The sequence below is a fragment of the Phytophthora infestans genome, genomic scaffold, assembly GCF_000142945.1.
Source record: "Phytophthora infestans T30-4 supercont1.24 genomic scaffold, whole genome shotgun sequence".
In the NCBI taxonomy this organism is placed as follows: Eukaryota; Oomycota; class Peronosporomycetes; order Peronosporales; family Peronosporaceae; genus Phytophthora; species Phytophthora infestans.
The window spans coordinates 1,803,788-1,814,967 of NW_003303735.1; the positions used below are offsets into that span (position 1 = coordinate 1,803,788).

Genomic DNA, 11,180 nt, shown 5'->3' on the forward strand with positions numbered 1-11,180 from the left:
GGCGACGGACTGCGGCGCCTGCTTGCGCGCTTGTCCGCAGCCGCGTCACCCGAGGATCCGATCGCCTCGGAGGCCACCTGAGTAGCCTCCTTGAGTGCAGAGCCTTTGCCGTGAGGCTTAGTGCTCTTGGCCTGCGCCTTACCGGCTGCAGCCTTGGAGCGTGTCTTAGCACCGCTCTTAGCAGTGCCACGAGGCATGTTAACGGTCGAAGTGGAGACCTTGACGAAGAGCGCACAGGTTGCTGCTCGAGGCTCTAACTGTAAAGTGAGCCTCCGCCGCGCTCGCGCGGCCGAGTCGATGGTTTTCGACTTTGAGAATGAGAGTTTGTGACGAACATCTCTTCATTCTGATTGGTCGGTAAACCGAACCTAAGTGGGGGAGGATGTAACGGGGTACGTAGCACTAAGTGTACCCTGGTTACATGAAGTGTGACACTTCACACTTCAGGAGTATGACATGTCATACTCCGGGATATTTGGTACAAGGTACCAAGGTCATTCAAAACCAACCATTGGTTAAATGACATTGCATTTCTATAGGTAACTGATAGTTTGTATTAACCACAAACTTAACCTACCTATAAATATACTCAGTTTACAATCTACCTTATTTAGGTCACTTCGCTCTCTTTAATTAAAGAGGGGACCTGTGAACTGCCGTTCACTGAGAGTTTGTATACTCTCGGAAGATAACTTCCTCTAGCGCAAGGTGCTGTGTGACCCCGTCACAATAGGAATAAGTACATGTATTGTGAAAACCGAGCACTATAAATCCGAATTTAAGTGCTCAGGGCAAGAAAGTAAAAGGCGCCTACATTTACTAAATTGGAGTGTATATCGGTATAGAGAGCTATTAATCGTAATTAATGCCAAGAGGCCAGAGGAGCCAGTAGTTTTAAACAGTCGAGCTACAGCCATGTACTCAGCAGACTGTCGATGGAGGGCCGTCACGTTACACTATGCGTACAGTGTTCCGAGCGATCAAGTGGGCCGCATCTTTGGGGTGTCAGGCCGCACAGAATTCGAGCGTAGCGAGAATTTAAGCAGTATTTTGCCTTTAGAATGCATTACAATCTACTCTCCTAGTCATTTTGATGATCGATATCCTCCATATTAACGGCGGGTTCTTGGGGTGGGCGGAGGTTTGAGAAAATTCCGTCAGCAACAAGACTGTAGTTGGGTAGACCCAGTGCTGTTCGCAGCTCCTGTATGTCAATGGTGAGCTGCATCTCGCTGGAGCCGTTAAGGCGCACTTTAAGAGTTCGGAAACCGCCTTCCTGGTGGCCTCCATCTCTACCCGGACTACGCATAGCGTCCAAGTGCTGCATTTGACGAAAGGTAGCGTTACTGGGAAGGCTTACTTCAGCACCTTCAGGCTGACGGGCCTGACTAATTGCCCAATTTGTGCAAGCCATGTTGCCGACTTGCACGTCGGAGCGCTCTGTCAGGTACGAATCGATAGCTATTGCCGCTGCAGCAATGCGGGCTGACGTAGCACGTCGAATTCCTTGTCGAGCTTCTTTAGCTGCATACATGTGCAGCTAAACGATAAATGGTCCTTCAAATGTCTTTTGCTTCTTGTAGTTAGCTTGAGCTTGAGACAGCACAGTAAGCCAAGATTCACCAGAAAGTGGAGCTAACTGCGACTGCTTGGCGTGCTGCATCGGCTTCATATACAGCTTCATGTCGGGTCGTGTGGTCTTGGTAGAATAGACAGCTAAAGATGCGCTTACCTTTCTTTCTGCTATTAAATATACACTGTCGAAGCTATCGTGTACTTCGTCGAACTTAAACTCAGCGTCTTCAACTGGTACACTTATTCTGCTGGTGCGACCAAAACTTGCCTATTTTTACTTCTACTCTAGCTCGGGCTTTCTCCATCTCCATTGCGTGTTTATATAAGCACTCGAAGGTCGGAATGCTCATCAAAGTATGGGCGTTTCATGTGAAACAGCTATAAAAGAACGACGAAGCACATCATAAAACGGAGTATAAATAGAAGGCTGCCCATCTAATTATAAGCTTTCCTCCGTTTATATATATCAAATCACTCTTATCAGCGCTTTAAAACGGTGGATTGGAAAAAAAAATTGGGCATAACGATCGGTTTTCACAGTAGATCTACTCCTTACTATTCGACACAATTACAATTGAGACGAATGACCGATGGAAGGTTGTCCGCTAATAGTACACACTCACTCAGTTGGCAAGCAGCGCTCGAAGACCTTAGAGGCACCACCAACTCTGCCATAGACACCAAATAATTTAACCTGCGGTCAAATAGGGCTGCTTTTGCAGCTGGAAAACTAGTTGCACGCTTTGCGTCAAAACTGAAAAAGGACCACTCTCGCGCAATCTTTCGAGTGGTATACAGGCTGTATCCATCGACACATCCACCCGTGATCGGGATAGAGCTTTGATTTTTTAAACGTAGTAAACACATAAATCACGCATCTCTTTTGATATTACAGTAATGTAACGGGGCTAAGCCAGCTCGTTACGTAGCATCAGGAAGCAAGCAAATATAACTCTGACATTAAAAGCTAGCGGTTTGCGTGGTCGTGAGACCACGCCAACCAGTAAATGTACTCTATAAGCTGATCGACCACCGCGGTGACAATGCGTGATGATGTCCCGTCACACCACCCCTCACTTCACGGAGAACGCATGCAGCAATCTTCTTTTTGCCTCGAACGGCATGAGTGAGCAGGAAGACGACTCGGCCACTTATGCGGAGTTGCTCGAAAGGTGGGCGCTGGACGACTGCAGCGCCTTCGTGAACGCGCGCAGTGACAGCGAGATGAAGACGCTATTCGAAGGGCTCCGAGCGACGCGACGCAAATCCGTCGCGGCCGTGTCTAGGGACTGGAGGGTATTCCCTCCAGTCCCTAGACAAGGCCTGGACGTCGTATCTGCACCGCTGGAACAAGGAAGGAGGTGACGTGTTTGAGCGCATGCTGGTCGCGCGCGAAGATGCTCACACCGGGTGACCGTTGGGCGCTGGTCGGTCAAGTCTGCAGGCTTAGCGCTGACACCCATCTTCCCAGTGTGCTGTACATCACACTGGGAAGACGGGTGTCAGCGCTGTCGCGAGTGCGGCGTCTCGCGACCCGACGAAGCGGAGAGGCGCGTATCGCTGAAGCTATTGCATTTTTTGCCGTGGAACAAGGTGTTCTTGGGCGCTATCGGAGGACCCCGGCAAGTCTAGGTGCGACGGACGATCTGCCGCTGGTACGAGACCTCAACGAAGTCCGGAACGTCGGCAAGAAGGGTGGCGCGAGGCTCCCAGCTACCCGGCATGGGGTCGAGCCAGCGAATGAGGTAACGACGGAGCGGAGGGATGGCGACGTCGCGGCAACGAGCGCCGCGACCCGTCTGCGCGGACGTGGCTACAGCACGATGATCCTCGTGCTTCAGGATTGATCAACGATGTGCCGAAGGTTATCCGCGCTATCGACAAGAGGAGCGGGGCCGTCACGCTGAAAGGGTGTGTCACGGGCGCTTGGAAGACGCCGCGATCGCGCAGCGCCTCGATCGGCTGGTGCAGCGTGTGCAGGATCTGGAGCGAGAGAAACAGGAGCTGCGACACCGCGGGCATCGTCCGGAGTCACCGCAGAATGGTCATCGGAGACCGGGCGGGGCGTCGCTGGGGATAGTCGATGGGAGGTGGCGTCGGAGTCTGGCGACATAGAAAGTAGTGCTGTAGGAAGTTAAAGTGTATACGCGTCGCCTAGTGCCTTTGAGACCTTGAAGAGCCCAATAAATCGCGCCAGCAGGGAGCCCGAGCGCGTGCGCACTAGACGCCAATGCGCCCGTCCTAAACACGTTCTTATGTTCATCGAATACTTCGATACCTCCATGATATCGGGTGACGACGTGGTGAACGGTCGTCATAAGCTTTCGGCTACAACGGTTTGTCCGATCTGCGAAGTGGTCTGGCAAGCCTGTGATATCATGCTGTCCGGCCTGCCGGGTAAAGCTGCCGCCACTGCACCCAGCGCCATGGAAATTGCTTCAGCTGAACGAAGATCCCGCGTTTCGCCGTCAAATCCGTGCATATAACGAAGCCTCTGCGTTTACGTGGATTGGTGCATCATGCTCAAACCGATCGTTTCAAAACGTACGTCAAGACGACCGCATTGCCAATGTACAAATATTGCATTCACGGGGCTATGGGGCACTACCTAGAGCCCCTCCTCCCCCATATAAACCATGGATGCCCGAAAACGACGTCAAACCCAGCGCAGGAAGAAACGATACGACTTGAACAAAGGTTTCAAGCACTCAGCATGCAACAAGCAGTTACGGAGGTTACAGAAGTTACGGAAGGCCAAACGGTGGCTTTGGAAGAATAGGAGGAGAAGACAGAAGCGTCCAATCCTGCGGAGCATCAACGACGGTTTGCCGCTCAACTGGAAGCCGCATATTATTGAGGGTACCGGTTTCAGGATTTAAGTACCCATAAACCGGTAACTAAACCGGCTCAACACGCGATGATTACGGTACGTTGATTACGCTATCGATAATTAGACAAGTAGGATGATTGGACGAGTGTTGGTGATTGGATGCACCAATTGATTGGATACCTAGGTAGTGAGGACAGTGTAAGCTCCGATAAATCAATCACTTCGGAATCTTCCTTCTTCCCCTCAACTGTCTTTGCTCCGGTCTACTCCCCGAGTGATGACTCTTCCCTTCGCTCCGTACAAGCCTACCGTTGCCTAAAACCCGTGACCTCTATCAGGTTATGAGACCAAGTAACATGTCCTCTGCGCAAGACGTTTCAACTAAGGTCTCCATCGACAAGTTTAACGGTGACAGCTACGCGACGTGGAGCCGCTACGTGCGTGGTGTGTTCCAGACCAAGTCAGTATGGCATGTCGTGAACCGAGAGACGACGCAAAGCTTCACCTACCCTCGTGCGAAGGACGCGTATGTCAAGTCGAGCAACATCGCGTTCGGATTGATGCTGCTCCACATGGATGCGGACTACCACCACGTGGTCGATAGCTGCGAGGAAGCGTGGACCGCGCTTTGAAGATGTTGTACGGTGGATTGCAGAAGGCTGGTCGTATTTACCTAAAGCGACAGCTCTACAAGCGTGGAGATGTCTGAAGGCGCGAATGTGTTGCATCACTGCAATGAAGTTCTCAACATCAGCGCCAAGCTAAGTAGCATCGGCGCCAAGAAGGAGGACGAGGACGCTGCGATCTGCTTGTTGCGCAGTCTTTCCAAGAGCTACGAGGACGTCGTGCTACACCTGGAGAGGAGTACTGCTGAGCTGAATACGCAAGACGTTGTGAAGGTGCTCACGAACGAGCATATCATACGACAAGGCGAGAAGACCTCTGGGGCGAGGACTGAAGATGCGGCGAAGGCGTTCAGTACCGAGCGGAAGTCTCGCCAGTGTACTTACTGCGGGAAATTTTTTTTTGGGCACGTGATTGAGAAGTGCCGGACCAAGCAGAAGGATGAGAATCGAGGAGGCCGACGCGGCGGTAACAGTCGTGGACGCGGGGCCAATAATGTCCAGCTGCGAAACGACGACTACGATCACGGCTATGATCGCGTGGCATTTGCTATTTCGTTGGAATGTGGAGTTTTGACGGACAAGGGTAAGTCCGGGCTGTGGGCAGTCCATAGCGGTGCAACGCACCATATCTGCAATGGCAAGTCATGCTGAACGAACGAGAGGAAGACGAGCTGAAGGTCGCTGATGGCACTAACGTTGCTATAGAGGGTGTGGGGACCATCATCGAGCGCGTGGTTCTGCCCAACGGCGATGAGCGCGAGATCGAGATCAACAACGCTCTCTACGTGCCGAAGATGAAGAAGAAGTTGCTATCGGTGCCGCAGATCAACAAAAGCGGCACATTTCAAGTGGTGTTCGACGGTAAAAGTATGCTCGTTGCGCGCAAAGATTCGAAGGAAGTGGTGACTACAGCAGATCTCGTAGGCGGTCTTTACTGGCTGCGCACACCACTAGGCTCGGAAAACGTAGTGATTTCGGGGTCGAACGTTGACTTGCACGCGCGCATGGGCCATGCTCCTATCGACGTGCAACGCAAGATGGTCAACAACGGCATGATCAAGGATGCCAAGGCACCTTTGAAGTCAAGTGGGGAATGTGTCTGCCGCGGGTGTCAGCAAGGGAAAATAGTCTAGAAGCCGTTCCCCAGTAATCGCGACAAACGCAGCTACGACACGTTCGAGTTGCTTCATTTCGACATCTGCGGTCCCATGGAAGAAGAATCGTTGGGTGGGAGCAAGTACTTGCTGCTCATCGTTGACGAAGCCAGTGGATGCATGAAGGGTCTCTGCTTACAAGCCAAGTCGGACGCTAAAGAATGCCTCAAGAGCTATATCACGACGGTATAGATGCAATTCGGTAAGCGGGTCAAGTTCGTACGCCATGACGGAGCTCATGAGTTCGTGACAAACTCACTCAAGGTGTTCTACGAAGATCGAGGCAACGAACAGCAGACAACGGTCCCGTACGCGCACCAGACGAGCGGCACTGCGGAACGAGCTATCAGGACAATCGTCACGATTGGTCGCAGCATGTTGCACCATGCCAAGTTGGAGAAGTGTTTCTGGGGCGAAGCGGCGATAGCCGCTATCTACGCTAAGAATCGCCTACCGTCACCCAAGATGGAAACAAGACCTCAAATGAGATCGTGTACAAGTCCAAGCCAAGTGTGAAGCACATGCGTGTGTTTGGTTGTCGGACGTACGTCCTAACACCGAGGGAAAAGAGACTCAAGTGGGATCCTAAGGCTCGAGAAGGGTTGTTCATGGGTTATGAAGAAGTGTCAAAGACGTATCGAGTTTATGACATCAAGGCGGGGCAGGTGGTGATCAGTCGCGATGGCAATTTCGAAGAATCAAACTTTGGGTTTTCGACGGCTAGTCCAAGCGACGACGACGCAGATTCTGATCTCGACCTCGACTCTCTCAGTATCAACTATACCGAAACTGCGAGACCAACGGAATTCAGGCAGGCGGGGAAACGCAAGTCCCGCACAAGTAACGTTCACGGCATGACTACGAGATCGCGCCTGCACAGCAGGCTGCCGGTTTGGAGGAAGCTAGTGCTCCAGAAACCTCGTTTGGGAGTCAAACAAAGCGCCGATCAGGTGTGCGAAATGACTGTGATGTGGCCGATGAAGAAGAAAAAGACGTCGAGGATCAAGACGACGATGACGCAGCTCCGCCTGTATTTTGGCGAGCATGTGCCAACGCAGTGGAAGCTGGTGATTTAGCTGAGCCGACAACGTTCCAAGCAGCGGTGAACGGGCCTAATCAAGTGCATGGCGCAATGCCATCCGTGCCGAACTTAAGTCAATGCGACTTTGCGGTATGTTCCGAGCTGCCAAGTTACCGAACGGCCAACGGGCCATCGATACGAAGTAGGTGTTCAAGATCAAACCCAAAGCGGATGGTTCAATCGAGCGGTACAAGGCGCGCCTTGTGGCGAAAGGGCTCAAGCAGAAGTATGGCATTGACTACACGGAAATGTTTTCGCCCGTGGTGAAGTATGTGACGCTGCGCATGATCATTGCTTTGGTCGTGTACCTCGGCTGACCCCTGGACCAGCTGGACGTGGTGACAGCATTCATGTATGGCATAATGAAAGAGGTGGTGTTCTGCATGGTGCCAGAAGGTGTCAAACTTGATGATGGCTTCGACTGCCTGGAGCTGGAGAAGGCGATCTACGATCTCAAGCAAGCATCGCGCGTGTGGAACGAGACCTTCGACGACTACGTGTGCTCCATCGGCTTTCAAGTTTCAGCATACGACCCGCGTCTCTACATCAAGATTGTGGATGGTCACTGTGTGCTTCTGCTGGTCTACGTAGACGACGTTTTGGTGACTGGTAGCTCGGCCGAGCTAATTGCAACCACTAAGAGCGATCTCAAGAAGCGCTTCGAGATGACCGACAGTGGCAAGTGTGCGTTTGTACTGGAAATCAAATTGGTGTACAGCGCTGACGGGAGCGTGACGATGTGCCAGCGCCGATATGTCGACGACGTTTAGGGATGGATGAGTGCAAGGCGGTGGTGAGTCCTGCTGATTTGAGCTCTCGACTAGTCCCAAGCAGTGCATCGACCAAGGTGAACGCTCCGCTCCGCGAGGATGTAGGTGCACTCATGCACTTAATGACCGCGATACGACCGGACATTGCCTTTGCCGTGGGATACGTTTCTCGCTTCATGGAGAGCCCACAAGTCGAACACTGGGCTGCTGTGAAGCGCATCTTTCGCTATCTACAAGGAACTAAGTCGCATGGAATCTGCTTCAAGCCTGGTGACAAAGTGGGTTTCCTCGGGTAATCTGACGCAGACTGGGCTGGTGACCACTCCGATCGCAAGTCAACTTCGGGCTACATGTTTCTTTTGATGAGCGCACGCGTGAGTTGGGGGTGCAAAGAGCAGTCAAGTGTGTCGTTGTCAACAAGCGAGGCAGAATACATCGCGCTAAGTTTATCTATTCAAGAAGCCAAGTGGGTTCACCGCCTACTTTGCGAGATTTTAACAGCAGCAGGGGAATCGGGACCAGAGCTCAAGAACCTTGAAGACAACCAATCATGCATCAAGATGACCAAGAACCCAGCTAGCCATGGTCGGGCCAAGCACATCGATATCAAGTACCATCACATTCGTGATGAGGTCAAGCGCGGTGAGGTCAAGCTGGAGTACTGCGAGACCTCTGTGATGCTGGCGGACATCATGACGAAGACGCTTCCGGGGCCACGTCACAAGGACCTTACGACGGCGCTCGGAGTCAACGGGTGTTCGCATTGAGGGGGCGTATTGAGGGTACCGGTTTCAGGCGGTAAGTACCCAAACACCGGTAGCCAAACCGGTTCAACACGTTCCCGCGATAATTACGGTACGTTGATTACGCTATCGATAATTAGACAAGTAGGATGATTGGACGACTGTTGGTGATTGGATGCACCAATTGATGGGATGACCTAGGAAGTGAGGACAGTGTAGACTCCGATAAATCAATCACTTCGGAATCTTCCTTCTTCCCCTCAACTGTCTTCGCTCCGTTCTACTCCCCGAGTGGTGACTCTTCCCTTCGCTCCGGTCTACTCCCCGAGTGGTGACCCTTTCCTTCGCTCCGTACAAGCCTAACGTAGCCTAAAACCCGTGACCTCTATCACATGTCAAGCGGGGGTCGCCGAAGTGGCTTTGCTTGCGGTGCCTGTCATACCACCCGTTCCTGTTCAAGACGCGGTTCAGTGTCGGCTGATCAGCGGGCTCGCGCGAAATGCGATAGCAGGAAACTGTCGCAGGAAGAGCGCGCCCGCGACGCACAGAGGGCCCGAATGTGACGAGCTAACATGACGCTATCTCAGCGCGACTGTGTCAGGAAAACGATACTGAGCGTAAACGCACACGAAGATCTCGACAGCACGGTGCGGAGCGTCAGGAACGATGCGAGGAAGACAGAGCTCGCCATCAAGAAAGACGTGCGGAGCTGCCTCCACAAGAATATAAAGCTGAACGTGAACTAAACCGTCAGCAGCATGCGGATCGACGAGCTCGGCCGACGGAAGAATAACACCAGCAGGAGCTCGAGCGTGTGCGCACTAGACGCCAATGCGCCCGTCATAAACACGCTCTTATTTTCATCGAATACTTCGATACCTCCATGATATCGGGTGACGACGTGATGAACGGTCGTCATAAGCTTCCGGCTACAACGGTTTGTCCGATCTGCGAAGTGGTCTGGCAAGTCTGCGATATCATGCTGTCCGGCCGGCCGGGTAAAGCGGCCGCCACTGCACCCCGCGCCATGGAAGTTGCTTCAGCTGTACGGCGATTCCGAGTTTTGCCGTCAATTCCGTGCATACAACCAAGCCTTCACGTTTACGTCGATTGGTACATCGTGCTCAAACCGATCGTTGCAAAACGTACGTCAAGACGAGAGCGTTGTCGGTACACACGGGGTGTACGTACACATATTGCATTCAAGGGGCTATGGGGCTCTACCTAGGGGCTCCGCCCATATAGACCGTCGGAAAGGCGCGCGGGTAGCTCCAAAGTTTGCACGGCTCTACATTGTGGATCCAGACATGCAACACCGCACGGATCGACGTCTTGGTTTATTTGCGGATCTGGATCGTGTTGCAATACTAGACATCGAGAAAATGATGGCACACAGCCCATTAGCGCAGCGGTTCCTCCACTTTGGGCAGCAAGTGTGCCAACGCAGCACAGAGGGTCCAGTAGACTTGGTGCTCCGTCTGCATGACAACTCCTCACGACCGACGACGCATAACCGCCCCACTGTGTCTGAAGTGGCTGCGACGCTTATTGAGGATGGCAACCTGGTTCAGCATCGGGATCTACTACTCTTTACACGCGATCAAAGACTGCTACGCTTGTACGAGACTCACGCCGACTACGATCCACTTCAATGCCCGCTTCTCCTTCCATATGGAGAGAAGGGCTGGACCTACACAGACGAGTTCGCAAATGGCGCTGAGTATCGAAACAAGAAGTCGGTGTCGCTTCGTGACCACGTCGCGTTCCGCCTTCACCAAAGGTGGGTGATCAGTCCGCTCTCCACCAAGGCGATAGTCTAATTCAACAGTGATGTGTAGATCAGCTTGCAAAATGTGAGCAAGAATAGCTTTGCTGAGTGGCCAACAATCAGAAAACACCTCGCGCCGATCAACACAGGGGTGGGCAAGACGCTTTACTCAACGAAGATACTTTGGCTCCGGCGGAAGGAGAAGTGCCGCTGTCGGAATCTGACCGGGCTCTGAGCAGATTGGTCGGGACGTAGGCAGAAGAGGGCGACCTACCAATCAGGTTGGCAAGCGTATCATACTACCGGCTTCGTACCTGGGTAGTCCGCGGGCCATGTACAAGTCGTATCAAGATTCGTTGACGATTGTACGGGAGTATGGACGGCCCGACGTCTTCCTGACTGAAACGTGCAGCCCCAAGTGGGGCGATATTCTTGAAGCGATACCTTCCGATATCGAGACAGCTCAAGATCGACCAGACATTGTGGCTCGCGTGTGGAAGCGGAAACTTCAAGCGACGCTTGATAATTTAAACCAAGGCGTCCTGGGGCGGGTGAGATCGCGGATTTACGTTGTCGAGTTTCAAAAACGAGGGCTCCCCCACGCTCACGTATTGATTATTTTGGCTGGCGAAG

At 52.6% G+C, this 11,180-nt stretch overlaps 1 protein-coding gene across 1 annotated transcript; it reads right to left on the bottom strand.

The window, feature by feature from the left end:
* Window positions 1-1,081: 1,081 nt before the first annotated feature.
* On the bottom strand, window positions 1,082-1,534 carry PITG_12282 (uncharacterized protein; the record flags this gene model as incomplete). The annotated part of the gene is made up of 2 exons (XM_002900840.1): window positions 1,082-1,388; window positions 1,491-1,534. The coding sequence occupies 2 exons, from the start codon at window positions 1,532-1,534 to the stop codon at window positions 1,082-1,084; spliced, it is 351 nt and encodes a 116-aa protein (XP_002900886.1).
* Between the last annotated feature and the right edge of the window lie 9,646 nt (window positions 1,535-11,180).